A 27311-nucleotide genomic window follows, 5' to 3' on the forward strand; every position below is an offset into this window, starting at 1 on the left:
AGCCAAAAATGGCACAGTGGCTACAAAAGGGGTCTTCACCCTATTTTTTTTTCACATTTTACTTAGTAGTTATAGATGCTGAAAATAGTGACTGAGTTTCTTGCGCTGCTTCTTCTCAGCACTGGCCTATTTATTATCCCGAAGCAGTGGTAGGGTTATTATTTGGACGTGTAAAGGCCTATTCAAACCTGAGCGATATTCGCTGCCGCTGTGGGTAGAGGTACATGGCAGACGGTAGCGAATACCGCTTAGGTCTGAACAGTATTATTACCGCATACCCACTGGGTTTTCTCTGCCGCAGACGGTAGCGAATACCGCTTAGGTCTGAATAGGCCTTTAAAGAGCTTTTTAAAAGCCTATTTGCTAAAATATTTTTTCATGAGTTTTTTTATAATGTGTTGTGATATTTTTGTCAGGAGTGGCCGGTCTGAGGAGCCAAGTGGACAAACTGACGGGAGGCGTCGGCCCTTCGGAATTCCCTGAAGTATTGGCCAACTTGATGGACGAAGTTGGTAAGTTACTTTCATCATCATCATCATTTCAGCCACAGGACATCCACTGCTGAACATATCTCCCAATGGTTTCCGCATCGCCCGGTTGGTAGCGGCCTGCATCCAGCGCCTTCCTGCTACCTTTATGAGGTCATCGGCCCACCTTGTGGGTGGGTGGACCCAAGCTGCTTCCACTCCAGAACCATGCTGCCTCATGGCCCCATTGCTCGATGTTTCTTTACGAGAACGAATCAGAAATGAGGAGATCCGTAAACGAACTGAAGTCGCTGACATAGCCCGATAGATTAGCAAGCTGAAGTGGCAATGGGCAGGGCACATAGCAGTAGTTACTTTACTAAGTGAGTATTTTTTATCCACAACGAGGAGGCTCTTGGCCTGCATCTCACCTGATAGAAAGTGATGATCAGGTGAAGGTGGAAGCGAGCTTCACCCGGAATCCTCAACCCAGGCTATACATAACCCACAAAAGAGTAAAAACTGATCCGTTTTCGGGTTGATAAGTGTGCTTCGTCCCTTATTAGCAATAACGCCATATTCGTTTTATTTCAGACATGAAAGGCACATTCGACACCATGGTTACCTGCACAAGGGCCTCGGGTAAATTAATTTAAATAAAAAAATTACAATTTCATTTAATTTTTAGCAATAAATCTTTTAATAAATGCATTTTTAATCACCCCATAAATAAAATTAATCATTAATAACCCTTATTAATAAGCCTTTACATTGTAAGTTAAGTAACTTTCGACTGCATAGACTGCATACTTACGCAAGTAGGTATAGATCGTTTCATCCCCAAAGACGCGCCCCACCATTCTTCCGCTAATGTTTGAGTGTTATCGGTACACGTTAAATGATCCATGAGTGCACACGCACACTACAGTAATGCCTTACGGATTGCTCGGACCACACTCCCCGCACCCCGCGCGACCGAGACCAAACATTGGTGGGGTGCGTCTTCGTGGATGAAACGACTATAGAGATGGTGGTGATGGTTTTTAGATAGTAAATTAGTAAGTTACCCCGTGATCATGGCGCTTGCAACAGTGCCGAAATGACGGAGACTCGAAATTATGGTAGGTACATGTTAGCAATCCCGTAATTAATAATTATTCAGTTAGTGACTTAGGCCCAGAGCACACGATGAAACGCAACTGCAACGAAACTGCAAATTTTGAGTTGCATCTAAGTTTTTGCCATAGATTCCGTTGAGAGACCACACATGACGCGACCAGTTTGACCAGTACAAATCGGTTTCAAACAGGTCGCGTCATGTGTGGTCTCTCAACGGAATCTATGGCTGAAACTTAGATGCAACTCAAAAGTAACTAGAAGTTGCAGTTTCGTTGCAGTTGCGTTTCACCGTGTGTTCTGGGTCTTAGCGACCATGAAAGTTTAACACAATAGTAAATTAATGTTTGATGAACAACTTGCAGAGATCGGAGAAGCTATCAAGATCTTTAACCAGATTCTAAGGACGGACAGTTTCGCCAAGAGCATCCTCTTGATGAAGCAAGCCACTGGACAGAAACGTAAGTATCCTTCATCATCAAGTCATTTAAGAACAACATCATCAGTAGGCTGAGTGTGAGTTTACATAAAAAATCCGGGCATTTTCAAGGCGAGAGCGAATAGGCACTTACAGGGCAGATATGTACCATCCTAGACTGCATCCCACTTAACATCAGTTGCGACTGTGGTCAAATATCTGCATAAAAAAAATCAAAAATGTATGAAAATTTTAGTTTTTGAACGTTTCCCGCTAGGGGCGCTGTACAGTCCGTCATACAATGTCATTTTTTGACGCACTCACTAGTGAGCGTGTTTGCTGTAAACTCGCACTAGGCCCTCAGATCATTTTGTCTCCACTGCAGGAGCACGACTCTAATACCGGAGGCAAATGGAGGATTTGACTTACACTCCCCACGCTGGCCAGACGGGTTGGGGAGGCATTTAAGGACGAAGCACACTAAGGCAAACTTCGTTCGTTCGTTCGTTTTACCCGAAAGACGTCCACTGCTGGACAAAGGCTAACCTAGGGATTTCCACAAAGACCGGTCCTGCGCCGCTCGCATCCAGGCACCTCCCGCGACCTTCACCAGATCGCAGAAAGAAAACTTATAAATCTACTCGGAAAGGGATCAACACTGTATCGCCATTTGCGAGCGAGGCGTTTACGTTATGGTGCAGATGTGAGCGTTGCAGTATGGAGTTTCATACAAAGACTAATAACCGCCTCGAGTTGATACGGTTACGATCCGTTTCCGGGTTGATAAGTGTGCTTCGTCCTTTAGTCTCCACTGCAGGCACGACAATATTTTTTCGAACTCCTTATTCTTCCATTTCCAACCATAGAGACATAGAGTGTAATGATTTAAACGTATGATTTAAATGTAATGATTTAAACGTATTTAAACGTAATGATTTAAACGCCTAATGATTACTTTTATATTTTCTTTTCAGAATTGAAGTACGCGATAGAAGACCTCACCCAAGAAATCAGCAGGACGAGTAAGTTGTACTTAAATTATGAACATAAAATATCAAATTATATAGATCATTACTTTCATCCACGAAGACGCGCCCCACCATTCTTCCGCTAATGTTTGAGTGTCATCGGTACACGCTAAATGATCCATGAGTGCACACGCACACTACAGTAATGCCTTACGGATTGCTCGGACCACACTCCCCGCACCCCGCGCGACCGAGACCAAACATTGCTGGGGCGCGGCCGAGTGGATGAAACTATCTATACTACTATTAAAGTTCTGTACTTTCATTCTTTCCGAAACTACCGAAATTAAAAATTTACAATGACAACCATTGTAATCCTACAATATTAATAATTCTGAATGAACGTAGGCGGTCTGAAGTTCGCCACTTCAGCTGTATAAGTAGCCTATAGAACTGCTACAGAAGATTGGCTTACTTGAAAGGTCCTAATATGTTCCCTTGGCTTGACAGAGGGCATCCACAACAGTCCTCCATCGCGTTCGGTCTTGAGCTTCGCGTTTGATCTCGCTCCAAGTCTTACCGATTCTTTCTTCGCCAGTGCGCCGCCAAGTTTGCTTGGGGCGACCACGTTTGCGTTTTCCTGGGGTTCCAATCCAGAGCCTGCTTGGAGATGTGATCGGGGTCCCTTCAGAGAGTGTGGCCGATACAGTTCCACTTGCGGCGCTTGATATATGCTGCTGATACAAAAGATTAATGTGTGTTTTTCTCCAGGTCTCCGAATCATCGTGGAGTCGTTATACAAGATCACTGGCCGCGCCAACCTTCGGCAAGTGCAAGCACTGTTCAAACGCCTCTTCAAGATTGACAGTATGTGTATATATATGATATATTTATATATACGAGTGGTGGTATCACTAAGTCAACTATAATAACAAACATTTTCAAAATCAGTTTTGAATCTACTTTGTAATCTATTCAAAAACCTTTATCCATTCCAAATCACGATTAAACCCTTTATTTTAGAGAACTTCAAAAAACTTTTTTACAAAAGGCTTTTCGACCATTCTTCGACTGGTTTGCGATTATTATGTGATTGATTGATTGGTTATCCAAACACACCTCTTCAGCTCTTCGCTTTGGTGGAAACCGAACCTGAGCTAAAAGCAAGGTACATCCTTATAAACACAGCTAACGAAAACCTTTTTCCAGATATCGTCGCTGTGATCGCCAGGATCAACAAAGTGAGCAAGCGCCGCGACGCCATCTTCTTCCTGACGTCACTCCTTGACATCACCCAAACGAAAAACCTTGAAGACTGCAACACCGTCATCAAGGGACTCTCCAGTGATAAGGGTAAGCTTAGAAGTTTTGGAAGGCTGTTAGAAGCTTTGCACTGGAAGGAAGTCGAACCTTAACTACGAACTCCTATGTTCGTCTGATTAATTTCGTTGCGGGTCCAATGACAGTTTAACTTTCCCCCGGGACAAACTTGACCTTCACTGGTTGGGTTGTTGGTGGTCAAGCTGTAGATCCTGGCTACACAGGAGTTGCAGCGGTGGGAACGAGAGGTGGGAATAGTCCTGTACCCGGAAATTTTGCATGCGTGTGTAAAACGACACAACATCATTATGTTTGGATTCGTTTGCTTCATATTGACCATAACAAAAGTTAAAAAAAAACTTTCCTATTTGCTATTGCATCAGTCTAATGCCCAGGCTGTATTCTAGGTGTTTCGTGCCTAAATACTGGTCAAATTGATAAATTTTTGATTTGATTTTGTTACAGATACCACCATGCTGGATATTCTGGAGAAAATCAGGATAAAGACGGGCCACGAAGACATCATCGACTTCTTCAAGAAGCTCATCTCTTACACTGGAACCAAATGTAAGTTAGACTTAAGGTCATAGCAGACATTCAACTCGGAAAGGGATCATCATCGTATTTCTTTTTGCGAGCTGTCATCGCCTTTCGCGAGCTGTCATCGCATTTCGCGCGCTGTCATCGCCTTCGCGCGCTGTCAACCGCGAGGCGAGGCGTTTACGGTGCGGATAAGTGTGCGTTGCAGTATGGAATGGAGTTTCATACAAAGAATACTGATCGCCTCGAATTGATACGGTTACGGTCCCTTTCCGGGTTGATAAATGTGCTACCACCTTTAGGGCACGTTTCGTTCGAACGGATCGGTTTTTTGGAGGACACTGCAAACAGGATGTTAATTTTAAAACACGTTAATACTAATAATTGGATCCTGCAAAAACAGTTCCTGCTAAAACGGGATGTCAATGTAACGTAAATGCGCCTATTACCGCCAGTTTAAGCTGACTTCGGATAAACGTTAGAAAATTAGATATAAGACGTGGTGATAGAAAAGACACTTTAATTTATTTATAACAATGATGAAGTAATCTTTGAATTCAAGTAGTAACAATGAGTATACAATCACACAATAATTAATAAATAGCAATTTAATCTGAAAAAGCAGTTGTTTCTATTACCGACCTATAGACGAGGTGTGTTTCTATTAACGTTTTTTCTGTTTCTATTACCGACCGCTAAGAATATTGCTCTTCAATTGGGTATATTCCAAGAGGCACGGGTTCGATTCCCGCTCAAAGGCTCGGGAACCACTTGATTTTTTCAAGTTAAATTTGTTTTGCTTTTAGTTTTAGTTAAATTTGTTATTTTTTTTTAAGTTATTTTTTTTTATTATTAAAAGAGAAAAGGCACGCTTCTCGAAAATAAATAAATAATCAAGCAGAAATAGTAGAATAATAAATTCCTCTATTATACTTGATTACGCGGTACCCGGTGTTCTAGTGAGTAGTGGGGGTCATTATTTAAACTGTATTTGCGTTTTAATAAAATTTAATTTTCATTTAATATTTTATTTTTTATTTGACTATAATTTTTAATTAGTTTTTGATTGATTTTAATTGTGTGTAATTGTGTATTTTAATTTAAACTATGGACAATTGGACACTGTCTGTATAATTATTTTAAATTATTTTTTTATTATTCAAAAGATCTTAAAAAGTTACATAGTAGTTGTGATAACGCATTGGTGTCTTGTCACGTTTGGTGTCATGTCATAAATGTTAGTTATATACAAAATACAGGCTTATAAGTCTTCGCAGTTGGCGTTATAGTTATGAGGCAGTAATAGAATTAAGTATGAATATTACTTTATTCTATTAGCGACCGTAAAAAGAAATAGTAACCAGCTAAAATATCTACGTTAATGAAGACATGATCAGTGAAGTATCATATTTATTAGGTTTTATTTTATATCAAATAGGTACTAATTATAATTAAACAGGTTTTTACAAAATCTATTGTCATACATTATTAGAGATATTCTTTAATGTTCATTGCAGTTTTATGCCAAACCTATGACAATTAACGTATGGCGTTAATTGATTTAATTATGTGAAATATTCTTATGAATCGATTAAGATAACAAAATGGAGGTTAAATACGTAATTAAAGATATAAACACTAAAATAAAAAAACGTTATCAAAATTCTAACAACGCCATGGGTCGTTATTAGGAACCAAATTATTGAAAGTGTTTCTATTACCGCCCTTATTTAAAATTGTATTTAAGCCACAAAAATACAGCGAGAGGGCTATATTGAGGGTTTATTAAGGAAACTAAAGTACGAAATAATATTGTTATGCAAAAACATGTTGGTATACTCATTTTAAATGTGTTAAAATCGCTAATTAATAACAAGGTGCACCTTAAGTAGCTGGGAGCGCGTCAGTATGAAAAGTGCATCCGTTGCGGGCGCGTCCCATTTAATATCAAATAACTTCGTTTACTGGTTATTTACGAACACAAACTTTAATTAATTTGATAGTCAATAAACATATCTAGATATTTTTTAGGTAACGTGTTTTCTGGAACCTGTTATTATGTCTTTTATGAAAGAAAGAAAAATAGGGCGGTAATAGAATACAAATTTTGGGGGGTCGTTAATAGGCGCACTTACGTTAATTACTTTTATCGTGTATTAAAATTATATGGTTATCTAACATTTTTTTACCATTTTCAGCGGTGCAACAAGCCTGGGAAATCATTCGCAAGGTTACTCAAACTATCGGTGAGTATTTTCTATTCAGAATTTCTATATAAATTAGGTTAAATACCGTTAAATATTAATATCTTGAAGTCATATTCTAGACACAAGCCCAAGTAACTCTGAAGCGATTGACGATAGCGTTAAAATAATTTGATTAGCAATAAACGATTTCTAATCACGGCATATGCTGAGTCCCATTGCAATGGGCATTACTACCTACATTGCAAGAAGGTAGCACTTTTGTTTACCTTTTATTTATTTCTTATTGTATTTTACTTAGAGCTACCATTATCTCCATTAGGTTACTTAAACCTTTGTTTTCACCTGTCATCCGCTTTGCGAAGGGAAGTCGAACCTTAACTTCGAACTCCTATGTTCTTCTGCTTAATTTCGCTGCGGGTCCAATGACAGTTTAACTTTCCCCGGGACAAACTTGACCTTCACTGGTCGGGTTATTGGCGGTCAAGCTGTAGATCCTGGCTACACAGGAGTTGCAGCAGTGGGAACGAGAAGTGGGAATACTACTATCTTTATGTATCTTTGTGAGATATCCTTTGTAATAAACGTTTCTTCTAATCCCCATTTTTTTCCAGACATCTTCGAGTTCTGCAGACGCGTGTATAAGTTCACGAAGGTGGAAATCATCATCTTCATCGAAACTATCATAAGGATCACTAATTCGACCAGCTTCAGTTCTGCTGCCCAGAAGTTCGTGAAAATCACCAATGCGAAACGTGCGTACTAATTTATAAGTTCGATACCTACCTTTATTTTTTGTTTTACCCTTGAAAAGGAGGCTGACAATAGTGACTGAGTTTCTTGCGCTGCTTCTTCTCAGCACTGGCCCATTTATTGTCCTGAAGCAGTGGTAGGGTTAATACTGGGACGTGTAAAAGTGCTTTTTAAAAGCCTTTTACAAAGATAAATGAGTTTTTATATGTAGTAAGGTTAGGTTGCCTTTAAAATAGGCCAAAGAATATTTTCAAAAAATATTTTTTCCTAGCCGCGTTGTGACTTATTATTTCTTTTTGTTTCAGATTTCATGCATTCATTGGAAATCATCTATACGATCATTGAAATGGGTATGTATTAATCAATTTATAGCTATTTTATTGAAGTGTGTTAAAAAAGTTGTGTCTTGATTGTTAATTGTAGGTATGTTTGGCTTTGTATTTTTATTTACAACATTATTAATTTTGAAATTCCTTCGCAGATATCATCAAGTTCTTCGAAATCATCATAACCATCAGCAAACGATTCTGTAAGTGACATTCTAAAAAACAGTTTAACTTTCCCCGGGACAAACTTGGCCTTCACTGGTTGGGTTATTGGCGGTCAAGCTGTAGATCCTAGCTACACAGGAGATCTCTTGCAAACTTTCCAAACTTGAAAAAATCCGAAATAAAATTTAAATAAAAAGCATTGTGCTTAGGGTTCCTTTAAGTTGTTTTTAAATCTAACTAATTTAATTATTAATTTTCTTTTTCAGTCTTCGAGGAATGTATCACCGTAATTGAGGAATATACCGAGTGCAATGGTAAGTATTATCATATTTTTAAATACTATTTTTTATCAGTGTATTTATGATTTTGATTTAAATAAAGACTGAGTTTGCGGGTAGAAGATAGTTTAAAGAGCGCCTTGCTCTCTGAAAGGGTGGGAGTTACTCACGCTACAACCTTTGCCGCGAGCGGACGTATGCTTACTGTAAACTTTTATTTATATTTAATATTTTTCCAGATTTCATCACAGCGTTGAAGAGAGTGAAGCGAGCTACCGGACAGAAAAGTAAGTTAACGTTCTAAAAATCCATTTATATTGACATCTTACAGTTTACACAATAACTCACGAATTTTTATTTCAGTTTAAAGTTATTTGATGATTGAAAAATCAGTTTTTAGAGTAAATAAATAAATAATAAATAAATATCCTTGGACATTTTACACTGCGCCTCTAGTCCCAAACTAAGCAAAGCTTGTACTATGGGTACTAGACAACGGATATAAACACACTTAATACTTTTTTTTTTTAAATACATACTTATTATACATAGAAAACAAAATAAATGACTAACTGTATCAATCCTAATCCATCCATCAAAATTCAATGGTTTTGTTCAAAATATCTATGATTTTCGATGTTTTTACATTCTATATTGTTGTAAGCCTATTTTTTTTAACATTTAAGTGTAAACACATCGATAATTATGGATATTTAATCGAAAACAGAATATTTGACAGAAAGGAGGACGGATTTGGATTGGGATAGAATAAGGCAAACCGGCCTTACGCCCGTATTCACAAACATTACTATGAGGTCTCACAGTGCGACAAACGAACCAATCACACAGCTCTATTCAACGCTGAAAAAGAGGCTGACAATTAAATAGTGTCTGAGTTTCTTGCGCTGCTTCTTCTCAGCACTGGCCCATTTGTTGTCCTGAAGCAGTGGTATGGTTAATACTAAGACGTGTAAAAGTGCTTTTTAAAAAAAATAGTTTTATGAGTTTTTTTTAGTTTTATGTGCGTTCGATTTGCTGCTTCACTTAAGCAAGCATCGTTTGTAAATACGGGCGTTAGTGGAGATTCTGATTCCATTTTAAGATAACGCAACATTCTGTGCGAGTTGAAAGAAATGAGGGTATAACTAAAGCGTGTTTTCACAGCTATCGTGTCGGCCATAGAGCACATTAAGCAGAAGAAACCTAAGGCCGCCACCTTCACCTCTACAACGGAAGCACCCACCACTACTCAGGTATGTTATGCGAAAATCTGTTCATAGTTATTTTGTATACAGGTTGGAATTTTGAAATGCCACAGGAGGGAAAGTAGATAGAAATTTTACTGAAAGAAAACATTCCTTTATTTTTGACAAGAAAGAGAACTGTTCAAAGATTTCCGATTTTGTTTCCAAAATTCACTAGCATACCATACAATTTTGTGTAATATAATTAAAATATATTTTTTTAAGATTTCATGGTTTTCCTTTCATTTGATTTATCAAGTATGTTAGAGAGATTTCATCCTTTTGCTTAACCCTAACGATCGATGTAATAAAAATACAGGCTGTAATTTTTAACAGTTTTTAGTAGGTTCTAATCTAATCCCGGGTGTGGCAAGCAAAATTTTTGGAAATCATTGAATGCAGTTCTATTTCTTTAAAAAAATAAAGGAATGATTTCTTTGAGAAAAAAATTCTATCTACAATATTAAGAGTACTTTCCCTCCTTAAATGTTCATACAAAATAAAATTTAATAAATCAGATTTGTATGAAAATTAAAATAATTAAAATGATGATATCAATTTTCTGACTTCACCATACCATTTATATGACCATGTTGACATGGGCTAGTGTCGGCTCATATACCCATTTACCTAACACACTGTATAATAAATTATAATGTTAATTAATTAATATAGGACCAAATTGTAAAAATTTGCATGTAATACATTTAAAATGCCTAAATAAATAGGCATAAGTACTACAACTGACAAAATGTAACACCCACAAAGTGAAATCCCCTATTTAATGCAAATAAATGAAATTTGAATTTGAATTTGGTCAAAATTTGGTGGTGCAACTCAGCCTAAGGACCAATTTTTTGATTCGTAGTTAAATTAAACAATAGTCAAATTTGACACATGTCAAATGACAAGTGGTTAAATATCAGAAAAAAATGTTTTTCGAACAATGGTTAGCTTGACTTTTAGTACATTTTTTAACTATTTGTTTACATTTTGTTAATATTTAACCATTAGTAGCAAAATTTAACAATTAGTTATTTTAACTACGAATAAAAAAACTGGGTCTTAGTTTTAACCATTAACTATTTTCAGGCACCAACGACCAAGGCCCCTGTGACCAAGAAACCAGGGAAACCCCACCCAAGCACTCACCATCACCCAAGGCACCCCAGGAAACATGGCCGCCACGGCACAGGTATGACGTCATCATCATCATCATCATTCCAGCCACAGGACGTCCACTGCTGAACATAGGTCTTCCCCAATGACTTCCACATCGCCCGGTTGGTAAAGCCCGGTCTGTGAGCAAGTAGAATTTCGTCCAATGACCCCAAGCTACCCATCCTTATCGCTCGCGCGTAATTATGTTGCTGTCGCGCTCGCACACTCACTGCGGGCGCCCGTCGCACAGTCGCGACAGCAATAAAAATTACGCGCGAGCGATAAGGATGGGTAGCTTGGGGTCATTGAACAAAATTCTACGTGCTCACAGACCAGGCCTAGCGGCCTGCATCCAGCGCCTTCCTGCTACCGTAACGAGGTCGTCGGTCCACCTTGTGAGACGTCCCACGCTACTCTATTCCATTCTATTATAAACTATTATAAATAAGGGGCTTAGGGCTACCTTCTCTTTTTTTATTATTTTCTATAATAATATTTTGACGTTCATAAGTGCCACTTTTGGTCTAAACTGAATAAATATTTTTTGATTTTGATTATGATTTTTGATTTTAATACTCAAATCTTTTTTATGATTTCAGATAAAAACTTTGATGATACACAAGGTACTTACATAAAAGAAGATGATTATTATTACTTTAATGATGATGACGACGACAAGGGACCAGGACACAAGGGACCAAAGGGACCAGGTGACAAGGGACCAAAGGGACCAGGAGACAAGGGACCAAAGGGACCAGGAGACAAGGGACCAAAGGGACCGGGTGACAAGGGACCAGAAGGACCAGGAGACAAGGGACCAAAGGGACCGGGTGACAAGGGACCAAAGGGACCAGGAGACAAGGGACCAAAGGGACCAGGAGACAAGGGACCAAAGGGACCAGGTGACAAGGGACCAGTAGGACCAGGTGACAAGGGACCACATGGACCAGGAGACAAGGGACCAAAGGGACCAGGTGACAAGGGACCAAAGGGACCAGGAGACAAGGGACCAAAGGGACCAGGAGACAAGGGACCAAAGGGACCGGGTGACAAGGGACCAGAAGGACCAGGAGACAAGGGACCAAAGGGACCGGGTGACAAGGGACCAAAGGGACCAGGAGACAAGGGACCAAAGGGACCGGGTGACAAGGGACCAGAAGGACCAGGAGACAAGGGACCACATGGACCAGGAGACAAGGGACCAAAAGGACCAGGTGACAAGGGACCAAAGGGACCAGGTGACAAGGGACCAAAGGGACCAGGAGACAAGGGACCAAAGGGACCAGGAGACAAGGGACCAAAGGGACCGGGTGACAAGGGACCAAAGGGACCAGGAGACAAGGGACCAAAGGGACCGGGTGACAAGGGACCAGAAGGACCAGGAGACAAGGGACCAAAGGGACCGGGTGACAAGGGACCAAAGGGACCAGGAGACAAGGGACCAGAAGGACCAGGAGACAAGGGACCACATGGACCAGGAGACAAGGGACCAAAGGGACCAGGAGACAAGGGACCAAAGGGACCAGGTGACAAGGGACCAAAGGGACCAGGAGACAAGGGACCAAAGGGACCAGGTGACAAGGGACCAAAGGGACCAGGAGACAAGGGACCAAAGGGACCAGGAGACAAGGGACCAAAGGGACCAGGTGACAAGGGACCAAAGGGACCAGGAGACAAGGGACCAAAGGGACCAGGAGACAAGGGACCAAAGGGACCGGGTGACAAGGGACCAGAAGGACCAGGAGACAAGGGACCAAAGGGACCGGGTGACAAGGGACCAAAGGGACCAGGAGACAAGGGACCAAAGGGACCGGGTGACAAGGGACCAAAGGGACCAGGAGACAAGGGACCAGAAGGACCAGGAGACAAGGGACCACATGGACCAGGAGACAAGGGACCAAAGGGACCAGGAGACAAGGGACCAGGAGACAAGGGACCAAAGGGACCAGGTGACAAGGGACCACATGGACCAGGAGACAAGGGACCAAAGGGACCAGGTGACAAGAGACCAGAAGGACCAGGCGACAAGGGACCAAAGGGACCAGGAGACAAGGGACCAAAGGGACCAGGTGACAAGGGACCAAAGGGACCAAAGGGACCAGGAGACAAGGGACCAGAAGGACCAGGCGACAAGGGACCAAAGGGACCAGGAGACAAGGGACCAAAGGGACCAGGAGACAAGGGACCAAAGGGACCAGGCGACAAGGGACCAAAGGGACCAGGAGACAAGGGACCAAAGGGACCAGGTGACAAGGGACCAGAAGGACCAGGAGACAAGGGACCAAAGGGACCAGGAGACAAGGGACCAGAAGGACCAGGCGACAAGGGACCAAAGGGACCAGGAGACAAGGGACCAAAGGGACCTGGTGACAAGGGACCAGTAGGACCAGGAGACAAGGGACCAAAGGGACCAGGTGACAAGGGACCACATGGACCAGGCGACAAGGGACCAAAGGGACCAGGAGACAAGGGACCAAAGGGACCAGGTGACAAGGGACCACATGGACCAGGCGACAAGGGACCAAAGGGACCAGGAGACAAGGGACCAAAGGGACCAGGTGACAAGGGACCAGTAGGACCAGGTGACAAGGGACCAAAGGGACCAGGAGACAAGGGACCAAAGGGACCAGGCGACAAGGGACCAAAGGGACCAGGAGACAAGGGACCAAAGGGACCAGGAGACAAGGGACCAAAGGGACCAGGCGACAAGGGACCAAAGGGACCAGGAGACAAGGGACCAGAAGGACCAGGAGACAAGGGACCAAAGGGACCAGGAGACAAGGGACCAGAAGGACCAGGCGACAAGGGACCAAAGGGACCAGGAGACAAGGGACCACATGGCCCAAGAGACAAGGGACCAAAGGGACCTGGTGACAAGGGACCAGTAGGACCAGGAGACAAGGGACCAAAGGGACCAGGTGACAAGGGACCACATGGACCAGGCGACAAGGGACCAAAGGGACCAGGTGACAAGGGACCACATGGACCAGGCGACAAGGGACCAAAGGGACCAGGAGACAAGGGACCAAAGGGACCAGGTGACAAGGGACCACATGGACCAGGCGACAAGGGACCAAAGGGACCAGGTGACAAGGGACCACATGGACCAGGCGACAAGGGACCAAAGGGACCAGGAGACAAGGGACCAAAGGGACCAGGCGACAAGGGACCAAAGGGACCAGGAGACAAGGGACCAAAGGGACCAGGAGACAAGGGACCAAAGGGACCAGGTGACAAGGGACCACATGGACCAGGCGACAAGGGACCAAAGGGACCAGGTGACAAGGGACCACATGGACCAGGCGACAAGGGACCAAAGGGACCAGGAGACAAGGGACCAAAGGGACCAGGCGACAAGGGACCAAAGGGACCAGGAGACAAGGGACCAAAGGGACCAGGAGACAAGGGACCAAAGGGACCAGGAGACAAGGGACCACATGGACCAGGAGACAAGGGACCAAAGGGACCAGGAGACAAGGGACCACATGGACCAGGAGACAAGGGACCAAAGGGACCAGGTGACAAGGGACCAGAAGGACCAGGTGACAAGGGACCAGTAGGACCAGGAGAAAAGGGACCAAAGGGACCAGGAGACAAGGGACCACATGGACCAGGTGACAAGGGACCAAAGGGACCAGGAGACAAGGGACCAAAGGGACCAGGAGACAAGGGACCAAAGGGACCAGGTGACAAGGGACCAGAAGGACCAGGAGACAAGGGACCAAAGGGACCAGGAGACAAGGGACCAAAGGGACCAGGTGACAAGGGACCAGTAGGACCAGGAGACAAGGGACCAAAGGGACCAGGTGACAAGGGACCACATGGACCAGGAGACAAGGGACCACATGGACCAGGCGACAAGGGACCAAAGGGACCAGGAGACAAGGGACCAGAAGGACCAGGCGACAAGGGACCAAAGGGACCAGGAGACAAGGGACCAAAGGGACCAGGAGACAAGGGACCAGAAGGACCAGGCGACAAGGGACCAAAGGGACCAGGAGACAAGGGACCAAAGGGACCAGGTGACAAGGGACCAGAAGGACCAGGAGACAAGGGACCAAAGGGACCAGGAGACAAGGGACCAAAGGGACCAGGTGACAAGGGACCAGTAGGACCAGGAGACAAGGGACCAAAGGGACCAGGTGACAAGGGACCACATGGACCAGGAGACAAGGGACCACATGGACCAGGCGACAAGGGACCAAAGGGACCAGGAGACAAGGGACCAAAGGGACCAGGTGACAAGGGACCACATGGACCAGGAGACAAGGGACCACATGGACCAGGCGACAAGGGACCAAAGGGACCAGGTGACAAGGGACCAAAGGGACCAGGAGACAAGGGACCAAAGGGACCAGGCGACAAGGGACCAAAGGGACCAGGAGACAAGGGACCAAAGGGACCAGGAGACAAGGGACCAAAGGGACCAGGAGACAAGGGACCACATGGACCAGGAGACAAGGGACCAAAGGGACCAGGTGACAAGGGACCAGAAGGACCAGGTGACAAGGGACCAGTAGGACCAGGAGACAAGGGACCAAAGGGACCAGGAGACAAGGGACCAAAGGGACCAGGAGACAAGGGACCAGAAGGACCAGGAGACAAGGGACCACATGGCCCAGGAGACAAGGGACCAAAGGGACCAGGAGACAAGGGACCAAAGGGACCAGGTGACAAGGGACCAAAGGGACCAGGCGACAAGGGACCAAAGGGACCAGGAGACAAGGGACCAAAGGGACCAGGAGACAAGGGACCAAAGGGACCAGGAGACAAGGGACCAAAGGGACCAGGTGACAAGGGACCAGTAGGACCAGGAGACAAGGGACCAAAGGGACCAGGAGACAAGGGACCAAAGGGACCAGGTGACAAGGGACCAGTAGGACCAGGAGACAAGGGACCAAAGGGACCAGGAGACAAGGGACCAAAGGGACCAGGAGACAAGGGACCAGAAGGACCAGGCGACAAGGGACCAAAGGGACCAGGCGACAAGGGACCAAAGGGACCAGGTGACAAGGGACCAAAGGGACCAGGAGACAAGGGACCAGAAGGACCAGGCGACAAGGGACCAAAGGGACCAGGAGACAAGGGACCAGGAGACAAGGGACCAAAGGGACCAGGAGACAAGGGACCAGAAGGACCAGGCGACAAGGGACCAAAGGGACCAGGTGACAAGGGACCAAAGGGACCAGGCGACAAGGGACCAAAGGGACCAGGAGACAAGGGACCAAAGGGACCAGGAGACAAGGGACCAGAAGGACCAGGTGACAAGGGACCAAAGGGACCAGGAGACAAGGGACCAAAGGGACCAGGAGACAAGGGACCAAAGGGACCAGGAGACAAGGGACCAAAGGGACCAGGTGACAAGGGACCAGAAGGACCAGGCGACAAGGGACCAAAGGGACCAGGAGACAAGGGACCAAAGGCACCATGTGACAAGGGACCAAAGGGACCAGGCGACAAGGGACCAAAGGGACCAGGCGACAAGGGACCAGGCGACAAGGGACCAAAGGGACCAGGCGACAAGGGACCACATGGACCAGGAGACAAGGGACCACATGGACCAGGAGACAAGGGACCACATGGACCAGGAGACAAGGTAATGATAATTAATTATAATTAATTTATTGTGAAGATTAATTGGCTTTATTAACAACAGTAAAGGACGAAGCACACTTATCAACCCGGAAACGGATCGTAACCGTATCAACTCGAGGCGGTCAGTATTCTTTGTATGAAACTCCATACTGCAACGTAAACTTATCCGCAACGTTACGTAAACGCCTTGCCCCGCAACGAAAGACGATACGGCATTGATTCCTTTTCAAGTTGATCAATACCCGGCGATAAATATTGCACATCGACCTTTAGAAAGAGACAATCGGCTAATTTCGGTTTCGTAGAGCGTTATCTCTGTCGCACTTGAATAACGACTGACAATGACGTTTTGTCAAAGTGTAAACAAACAAACTTTATTTTAAATGTGTGCAATTGATTTTGTGAATTAAATTGCTAAAAACTTTTTATAGTCGTGAAAGAAAAGTGGTTCACAATGTGTTAAAGTATTTGTCGAAGATAAATACTAAGGGTTCGGACAATATTTTCATTGAATAATGTTTTGTCAATGACGTTTTGTCAATCGTATAAGTAGTCTGCTACAGAGATAAGGGGGCGTCCATTATTTACGTGAGACAATTTTGGCTATTTTTTAACCCCCCCGCCCCCCTTGGTGAGATTTCATGAGATTTTGCCAGACACCCTCCCCCACCCCCTAATCTCACGTGAGATTCTCCAAAATGCCTATTTTTTATTTAAAAAAAAACAGACCTGCGTAAAAAAAATAACATTTACTTAGTACAATTTTCAACCGACTTCAAAAAAGGAGGAGGTTCTCAATTCGACCCGTATGTTTTTTTTTTTTTTTTCTATGTTTGTTACGCGATAACTCCGCCAATTATGAACCGATTTGAACAAATCTTTTTTCGGCGTATAGGTAATACCTCAAGGGTGGTCCAATTTAAATTTAATAATAGAAAAAACAACCCCCAAGGGTGGAAAATTGGGGATGAACTTTTTTATACGCAATATCTCCGCCGATTATAAATCAATTTGAACGATTATTTTTTTGTTGAATAGGTATTATCAAAAGGGTGGTTTCATGCGAATTTGAAGAAAATATTTCACCCCCAAGGGTGGAAAATTGGGGATGAACTTTTTTATACGCAATATTTTTAATTTTTAGATTTTTTTTGTGTTCACGCATTTGAAGTCGGTTTTATTTTTTAAAAAAGTTAATTATAATTTTTTAACTACAGGGTGGCCCAGAAGAAAATTCACTTTTGAAAATTTAAGGAAACGAAAACTGTACATTTTTGTAGAATTTTCATTATTGCAATTTAAAGGAAATTTCATGCAGTTTATTCTTAAATTTACTTTCTTTTTTAAATTTGATCGTACATGTGATTCCCTTGACATTTACAACATTCAGTCAACATGCATAAAAATTTTGAAAAACTCGTTAGAGTTACCTCTAAATGGATTCAGGATGGATGAATGCTGCAGAGTTTTTGGATTATTAGAGTATACACTGCTCATAACGTAACCCCACAAAAAGAAGTCTGCTGGAATGAGATAAGGGCTTCTTAGTGGCAATGAGATTTCACACCTGCTTAATTGGTTTGTTGCATCGAAAGGATGATTAATTTTTGAGAGCGCTATACTGGCATGCTGAAAGGCTTCTTGATTTCAAAGTGTCAAGATTCGCAAGGCTATGACAATAGCACTTGGTTTCATCAAGATAGGGCTACGTGTCACACTTCAAATGAGAGCATTTGGATGGTAAAAGACATGTTCCCACAAAAAAAATAATTTCAGGCAGGGGTGACATCTCCTGGCCACCAGGAAGTCCTGATCTCACTCCAGAAACTTCTTTTTGTGGTGTTACCTTAAGAATAGAGTATACTTTTATAATCCAACAACCATGTAGCAACTGAAGCTGAACATTCGGCAAAAAATGGAAAATAAGTTTCGAGGTAAATCTAACGAACGCATTTCAAGATTTAGATGTTGATCGAATATTGTAAGCGTCAAGGAAATCTCCTGGACGATGTAATTTAATAAAGGTAATTTAATAACAAATTCCATTTCATTTTCTTTGAATTGTAATGAATAAAGTTCTACAAAATTACACAGAATTTTTTTCCTTGAATTTTCAAAACTGAATTTCTTTCTGGGCCACCCTGTATTAGTTTACATTTTGTTAATATTTAAGCATTGGTAGCTGCGGATCTAAAAACTGGGCCTGTGTTCACAAATGCAGACGGAGGATTTACTCTGTTTGTTATGGAAAAAAATTACGTGATATTTCTCGACACCCCCCCTCTCCCCCACGTGAGATTAAGTGAGGTTTTTCTGGCTAACTAAATCGTCAATGTACAAGTGTGTTAGAATTTTTATCACCACTGATTTCGATATCGCAGTAACTGTTACTGCACTGAATTCGTTCGTAAAAATGTTTAGTTTTTTTTATTTATAAGCAAAATACCAATGGATTTGCAATACTTGCATGTAGTAAATGACTCCATTGTTCCTGTAGTTCTTTGTTTCACTTGTTTTATTGCACGTAACGACGCATTATCCAAAATATCGGAGAACATTTTCTTAGTACGACTGAATCGCGACTAACCTAGCTACGCGGCCGATGTTCGTTTCTGTTCATATCGCGGAGACACGCGCCACGCCCCCGTTTCACATCTATTCCCTTCTATGATCTGAGGTTTAGGGGTTTCTAAGACTATTTTGCCATTTAGGGATCCGTTTGCAAAATATTAAAGTTTAAAGTGCCAATTTTTGTTCGAATAGGGCGTCCCTCCCCCCTCTAAAAACTAAACTGTTGGCTTGAAAAATCTGGGAAAATTCATAATAATAGTGCTTTTTATGAACTTTAAAGGAAAATTATAGCGGTTAAGATAAATCAGATAGTTTGAATAATAGTTGTTTAACTCATGTATTATCTGGGGGCACGGCAGTGCCCCCACCAAGTCGAGCACGGCCGTACCTACCATCCTTTTCTCGAAGCAATTCAGGCCATTTTCGACCGCCTGTAACTTCGTTGTGGATAAAACTAGAAGGCTGAATTTTCATTAGCTATGCAGGCATTGTAAAGACACGGTATATTTTAAATGTCATTCAATTTGAACCAGTAGTTTAAGAATTATAAAGGGTCAAAGTTTCTTAATTTTGTTAATTTTGTCACTCACTGACTGACTCACCGATCATCAAAATTCTAAGGCACTTCTAGCAGACCTAGAAGCTTCAAATTTGGAATATAAGTAGTGTTTGGTGTATGAATCAAGGAAAAACTAAAATATTTGGGGGCACGGTAGTGCAACCGCCAAGTCGAGTAAAATTTTTCAATTTCGGTCCAGTTTTCTAGATACATAACTGTTGTCTACAAAATACAAAAAGAAATGAGATCCCATCAAAAACAATACTTGTCAAAAAAACCAAGTCTCGCAACTCAGTTGTTCTACGGTAAAAAGTTGTGAGATCCATGTAATACCAAGTCCAGGCCAGGAAATCTTTAACGTTTTACATAAATTATTGACTTGGCCATCGCACTAAATAATTTAATATACACGTGTTTTCATTGCAAAATTCCCACGGGAACGGGAGTTAGCAGGAAAAAATCTAAGGGGATAAAACGGGATCCATGCGTACGAAGTCGCGGGCGGCCGCTAGTTTTCTTACACTCAACATCAAATAAACCGCACCTTCCGCGACGCGAACTTTAAGGATTTTCTTCTGACACAATCATGGTAAAATACATTTCATTTCTAAATAAGTGATTAACATATACCATAAATGTGACTTGAAAATAGACCTCACTTTGGGCTCACCTCTGGGATCAATTAGACCAATTTTTATGGTTATAAAACCAAATAAAGATCTCACGTGTCCTCATTAACAGATGGATAGCGATTAATCCCAACTTAACAGTTTTATAGTCATAAAAATGGCTATAGCGTGACTACCTATTTTTTGAAGAAGTGACTCTGGATCCTTGTAAAGACACATTTTTGGGGTAAAAACCTTTCCTTTAATGAAATGAAGCTTAGAACTAGGCTTTCAAATGGTACCAACGTTGGTGGGAAGTGGGGATGCATACGTTTGATAAGTGCTTGTCGCGGGAGGTGCGATTTATTTGATGCCGAGTGTATAAACAAGCATACCAATAGCATTTATTTTAGTTGCACCGCCTAACGTTAACCATAACTTAACATAACCGGTACTTTTTATGGGGTTTGATTTATTTCTGATGTTTTTTAAGGGAAGATGATTTTTGAAAATTTGACTAATTTTTTTCCTTTCCTAACACTTCAAGGGACCACATGGACCAGGTGACAAGGGACCAAAGGGACCAGGAGACAAGGGACCAGAAGGACCAGGCGACAAGGGACCAAAGGTACCAGGAGACAAGGGACCAAAGGGACCAGGCGACAAGGGACCAAAGGGACCAGGAGACAAGGGACCAGAAGGACCAGGAGACAAGGGACCAAAGGGACCAGGAGACAAGGGACCAAAGGGACCAGGAGACAAGGGACCAGAAGGACCAGGCGACAAGGGACCAAAGGGACCAGGTGACAAGGGACCAGAAGGACCAGGCGACAAGGGACCAAAGGGACCAGGTGACAAGGGACCACATGGACCAGGAGACAAGGGACCAAAGGGACCAGGTGACAAGGGACCACATGGACCAGGAGACAAGGGACCAAAGGGACCAGGAGAAGAGGGACCAGAAGGACCAGGCGACAAGGGACCAAAGGGACCAGGAGACAAGGGACCAAAGGGACCAGGAGACAAGGGACCAAAGGGACCAGGTGACAAGGGACCAGAAGGACCAGGAGACAAGGGACCAAAGGGACCAGGAGACAAGGGACCACATGGCCCAGGAGACAAGGGACCAAAGGGACCAGGAGACAAGGGACCAGAAGGACCAGGAGACAAGGGACCAAAGGGACCAGGAGACAAGGGACCAAAGGGACCAGGAGACAAGGGACCACATGGACCAGGTGACAAGGGACCAAAGGGACCAAAGGGACCAGGTGACAAGGGACCACATGGACCAGGAGACAAGGGACCAAAGGGACCAGGAGACAAGGGACCAAAGGGACCAGGTGACAAGGGACCAGAAGGACCAGGAGACAAGGGACCAAAGGGACCAGGAGACAAGGGACCAGAAGGACCAGGAGACAAGGGACCAAAGGGACCAGGAGACAAGGGACCACATGGACCAGGAGACAAGGGACCAAAGGGACCAGGAGACAAGGGACCAAAGGGACCAGGTGACAAGGGACCAGAAGGACCAGGAGACAAGGGACCAAAGGGACCAGGAGACAAGGGACCAAAGGGACCAGGTGACAAGGGACCAGAAGGACCAGGAGACAAGGGACCAAAGGGACCAGGTGACAAGGGACCAGTAGGACCAGGTGACAAGGGACCAAAGGGACCAGGAGACAAGGGACCAAAGGGACCAGGTGACAAAGGACCAGAAGGACCAGGAGACAAGGGACCAAAGGGACCAGGTGACAAGGGACCACATGGACCAGGAGACAAGGGACCAAAGGGACCAGGAGACAAGGGACCAGGTGACAAGGGACCAGAAGGACCAGGAGACAAGGGACCAAAGGGACCAGGAGACAAGGGACCAGAAGGACCAGGAGACAAGGGACCAAAGGGACCAGGAGACAAGGGACCACATGGACCAGGTGACAAGGGACCAAAGGGACCAGGTGACAAGGGACCACATGGACCAGGAGACAAGGGACCAAAGGGACCAGGAGACAAGGGACCAAAGGGACCAGGAGACAAGGGACCACATGGCCCAGGAGACAAGGGACCAAAGGGACCAGGAGACAAGGGACCAAAGGGACCAGGTGACAAGGGACCAGAAGGACCAGGAGACAAGGGACCAAAGGGACCAGGAGACAAGGGACCACATGGACCAGGTGACAAGGGACCAAAGGGACCAGGTGACAAGGGACCAGGAGACAAGGGACCAAAGGGACCAGGAGACAAGGGACCACATGGACCAGGTGACAAGGGACCACATGGACCAGGAGACAAGGGACCAAAGGGACCAGGAGACAAGGGACCAAAGGGACCAGGAGACAAGGGACCACATGGCCCAGGAGACAAGGGACCAAAGGGACCAGGTGACAAGGGACCAGAAGGACCAGGAGACAAGGGACCACAGGGACCAGGAGACAAGGGACCACATGGACCAGGTGACAAGGGACCAAAGGGACCAGGTGACAAGGGACCAGGAGACAAGGGACCAAAGGGACCAGGAGACAAGGGACCACATGGACCAGGTGACAAGGGACCAAAGGGACCAGGTGACAAGGGACCACATGGACCAGGAGACAAGGGACCAGTAGGACCAGGTGACAAGGGACCAAAGGGACCAGGCGACAAGGGACCAAAGGGACCAGGAGACAAGGGACCACATGGCCCAGGAGACAAGGGACCACATGGACCAGGAGACAAGGGACCAAAGGGACCAGGTGACAAGGGACCAGAAGGACCAGGCGACAAGGGACCAAAGGGACCAGGAGACAAGGGACCAGAAGGACCAGGCGACAAGGGACCAAAGGGACCAGGTGACAAGGGACCAGAAGGACCAGGAGACAAGGGACCAAAGGGACCAGGAGACAAGGGACCAAAGGGACCAGGTGACAAGGGACCACATGGACCAGGAGACAAGGGACCAAAGGGACCAGGAGACAAGGGACCAAAGGGACCAGGTGACAAGGGACCAGAAGGACCAGGAGACAAGGGACCAAAGGGACCAGGAGACAAGGGACCAAAGGGACCAGGTGACAAGGGACCAGAAGGACCAGGAGACAAGGGACCAAAGGGACCAGGTGACAAGGGACCAGTAGGACCAGGTGACAAGGGACCAGAAGGACCAGGAGACAAGGGACCAAAGGGACCAGGAGACAAGGGACCAGAAGGACCAGGAGACAAGGGACCAAAGGGACCAGGAGACAAGGGACCACATGGACCAGGAGACAAGGGACCAAAGGGACCAGGAGACAAGGGACCAAAGGGACCAGGTGACAAGGGACCAGAAGGACCAGGAGACAAGGGACCAAAGGGACCAGGAGACAAGGGACCAAAGGGACCAGGTGACAAGGGACCAGAAGGACCAGGAGACAAGGGACCAAAGGGACCAGGTGACAAGGGACCAGTAGGACCAGGTGACAAGGGACCAAAGGGACCAGGAGACAAGGGACCAAAGGGACCAGGTGACAAAGGACCAGAAGGACCAGGAGACAAGGGACCAAAGGGACCAGGTGACAAGGGACCACATGGACCAGGAGACAAGGGACCAAAGGGACCAGGAGACAAGGGACCAGGTGACAAGGGACCAGAAGGACCAGGAGACAAGGGACCAAAGGGACCAGGAGACAAGGGACCAGAAGGACCAGGAGACAAGGGACCAAAGGGACCAGGAGACAAGGGACCACATGGACCAGGTGACAAGGGACCAAAGGGACCAGGTGACAAGGGACCACATGGACCAGGAGACAAGGGACCAAAGGGACCAGGAGACAAGGGACCAAAGGGACCAGGAGACAAGGGACCACATGGCCCAGGAGACAAGGGACCAAAGGGACCAGGAGACAAGGGACCAAAGGGACCAGGTGACAAGGGACCAGAAGGACCAGGAGACAAGGGACCAAAGGGACCAGGAGACAAGGGACCACATGGACCAGGTGACAAGGGACCAAAGGGACCAGGTGACAAGGGACCAGGAGACAAGGGACCAAAGGGACCAGGAGACAAGGGACCACATGGACCAGGTGACAAGGGACCAAAGGGACCAGGTGACAAGGGACCACATGGACCAGGAGACAAGGGACCAAAGGGACCAGGAGACAAGGGACCAAAGGGACCAGGAGACAAGGGACCACATGGCCCAGGAGACAAGGGACCAAAGGGACCAGGTGACAAGGGACCAGAAGGACCAGGAGACAAGGGACCACAGGGACCAGGAGACAAGGGACCACATGGACCAGGTGACAAGGGACCAAAGGGACCAGGTGACAAGGGACCAGGAGACAAGGGACCAAAGGGACCAGGAGACAAGGGACCACATGGACCAGGTGACAAGGGACCAAAGGGACCAGGTGACAAGGGACCACATGGACCAGGAGACAAGGGACCAGTAGGACCAGGTGACAAGGGACCAAAGGGACCAGGCGACAAGGGACCAAAGGGACCAGGAGACAAGGGACCACATGGCCCAGGAGACAAGGGACCACATGGACCAGGAGACAAGGGACCAAAGGGACCAGGTGACAAGGGACCAGAAGGACCAGGCGACAAGGGACCAAAGGGACCAGGAGACAAGGGACCAGAAGGACCAGGCGACAAGGGACCAAAGGGACCAGGTGACAAGGGACCAGAAGGACCAGGAGACAAGGGACCAAAGGGACCAGGAGACAAGGGACCACATGGCCCAGGAGACAAGGGACCAAAGGGACCAGGAGACAAGGGACCAAAGGGACCAGGTGACAAGGGACCACATGGACCAGGAGACAAGGGACCAAAGGGACCAGGAGACAAGGGACCAGAAGGACCAGGCGACAAGGGACCAAAGGGACCAGGAGACAAGGGACCACATGGCCCAGGAGACAAGGGACCAAAGGGACCAGGAGACAAGGGACCAAAGGGACCAGGTGACAAGGGACCAGAAGGACCAGGTGACAAGGGACCAGAAGGACCAGGAGACAAGGGACCAAAGGGACCAGGAGACAAGGGACCACATGGACCAGGTGACAAGGGACCAAAGGGACCAGGAGACAAGGGACCAAAGGGACCAGGTGACAAGGGACCACATGGACCAGGAGACAAGGGACCAAAGGGACCAGGAGACAAGGGACCAGAAGGACCAGGCGACAAGGGACCAAAGGGACCAGGAGACAAGGGACCACATGGCCCAGGAGACAAGGGACCAAAGGGACCAGGAGACAAGGGACCAAAGGGACCAGGTGACAAGGGACCAGAAGGACCAGGTGACAAGGGACCAGAAGGACCAGGAGACAAGGGACCAAAGGGACCAGGGGACAAGGGACCACATGGACCAGGTGACAAGGGACCAAAGGGACCAGGTGACAAGGGACCACATGGACCAGGAGACAAGGGACCAGTAGGACCAGGTGACAAGGGACCAAAGGGACCAGGAGACAAGGGACCAGTAGGACCAGGTGACAAGGGACCAAAGGGACCAGGAGACAAGGGACCACATGGACCAGGCGACAAGGGACCAAAGGGACCAGGAGACAAGGGACCAAAGGGACCAGGAGACAAGGGACCACATGGACCAGGTGACAAGGGACCAAAGGGACCAGGAGACAAGGGACCAAAGGGACCAGGTGACAAGGGACCAGAAGGACCAGGAGACAAGGGACCAAAGGGACCAGGAGACAAGGGACCACATGGACCAGGTGACAAGGGACCAGAAGGACCAGGAGACAAGGGACCAAAGGGACCAGGAGACAAGGGACCAGGTGACAAGGGACCAGAAGGACCAGGCGACAAGGGACCAAAGGGACCAGGTGACAAGGGACCAAAGGGACCAGGCGACAAGGGACCAAAGGGACCAGGAGACAAGGGACCAGAAGGACCAGGTGACAAGGGACCAAAGGGACCAGGAGACAAGGGACCACATGGACCAGGAGACAAGGGACCAAAGGGACCAGGTGACAAGGGACCAGAAGGACCAGGCGACAAGGGACCAAAGGGACCAAGAGACAAGGGACCACATGGACCAGGAGACAAGGGACCAAAGGGACCAGGAGACAAGGGACCAAAGGGACCAGGTGACAAGGGACCAGAAGGACCAGGCGACAAGGGACCAAAGGGACCAGGAGACAAGGGACCAAAGGGATCAGGAGACAAGGGACCAAAGGGACCAGGAGACAAGGGACCACATGGCCCAGGAGACAAGGGACCAAAGGGACCAGGAGACAAGGGACCAGAAGGACCAGGCGACAAGGGACCAAAGGGACCAGGAGACAAGGGACCACATGGCCCAGGAGACAAGGGACCACATGGACCAGGAGACAAGGGACCAAAGGGACCAGGAGACAAGGGACCACATGGCCCAGGAGACAAGGGACCAAAGGGACCAGGAGACAAGGGACCAAAGGGACCAGGAGACAAGGGACCAAAGGGACCAGGTGACAAGGGACCAGTAGGACCAGGAGACAAGGGACCAAAGGGACCAGGAGACAAGGGACCAAAGGGACCAGGAGACAAGGGACCAGAAGGACCAGGCGACAAGGGACCAAAGGGACCAGGAGACAAGGGACCACATGGCCCAGGAGACAAGGGACCACATGGACCAGGAGACAAGGGACCAAAGGGACCAGGTGACAAGGGACCAGAAGGACCAGGCGACAAGGGACCAAAGGGACCAGGCGACAAGGGACCAAAGGGACCAGGTGACAAGGGACCAGAAGGACCAGGCGACAAGGGACCAAAGGGACCAGGAGACAAGGGACCAGAAGGACCAGGTGACAAGGGACCAAAGGGACCAGGAGACAAGGGACCAGAAGGACCAGGTGACAAGGGACCAAAGGGACCAGGAGACAAGGGACCAGAAGGACCAGGAGACAAGGGACCAAAGGGACCAGGAGACAAGGGACCAAAGGGACCAGGAGACAAGGGACCTAAGGGACCAGGAGACAAGGGACCACATGGACCAGGAGACAAGGTACCAAAGGGACCAGGTGACAAGGGACCAGAAGGACCAGGCGACAAGGGACCAAAGGGACCAGGTGAC

The 27311-nt window shown here is 46.4% G+C and overlaps 1 protein-coding gene across 1 annotated transcript in view; it reads left to right on the top strand.

Annotated features, from left to right (window-relative positions):
• Positions 1 to 27311, top strand: part of LOC135085181 (hornerin-like) — a 49003-nt gene that overhangs the window by 20998 nt on the left and 694 nt on the right. Inside the window, exons 12-34 of the mRNA XM_063979934.1 lie at positions 417 to 512; positions 1062 to 1109; positions 1949 to 2044; positions 2976 to 3023; positions 3741 to 3836; positions 4179 to 4322; positions 4755 to 4856; positions 7028 to 7075; positions 7648 to 7788; positions 8092 to 8136; positions 8268 to 8315; positions 8544 to 8591; positions 8795 to 8842; positions 9720 to 9808; positions 10892 to 10994; positions 11560 to 12534; positions 12799 to 16556; positions 20841 to 21192; positions 21361 to 21528; positions 21586 to 22671; positions 23071 to 23406; positions 23479 to 24468; positions 24868 to 27090. Of these exons, the coding sequence (XP_063836004.1) occupies positions 417 to 512; positions 1062 to 1109; positions 1949 to 2044; positions 2976 to 3023; positions 3741 to 3836; positions 4179 to 4322; positions 4755 to 4856; positions 7028 to 7075; positions 7648 to 7788; positions 8092 to 8136; positions 8268 to 8315; positions 8544 to 8591; positions 8795 to 8842; positions 9720 to 9808; positions 10892 to 10994; positions 11560 to 12534; positions 12799 to 16556; positions 20841 to 21192; positions 21361 to 21528; positions 21586 to 22671; positions 23071 to 23406; positions 23479 to 24468; positions 24868 to 27090 (11088 nt within the window). The remainder of the gene's footprint in view (positions 1 to 416; positions 513 to 1061; positions 1110 to 1948; positions 2045 to 2975; positions 3024 to 3740; positions 3837 to 4178; positions 4323 to 4754; positions 4857 to 7027; positions 7076 to 7647; positions 7789 to 8091; positions 8137 to 8267; positions 8316 to 8543; positions 8592 to 8794; positions 8843 to 9719; positions 9809 to 10891; positions 10995 to 11559; positions 12535 to 12798; positions 16557 to 20840; positions 21193 to 21360; positions 21529 to 21585; positions 22672 to 23070; positions 23407 to 23478; positions 24469 to 24867; positions 27091 to 27311) is intronic.

The sequence above is a fragment of the Ostrinia nubilalis genome, chromosome 28, assembly GCF_963855985.1.
Source record: "Ostrinia nubilalis chromosome 28, ilOstNubi1.1, whole genome shotgun sequence".
Taxonomy (NCBI): domain Eukaryota; kingdom Metazoa; phylum Arthropoda; class Insecta; order Lepidoptera; family Crambidae; genus Ostrinia; species Ostrinia nubilalis.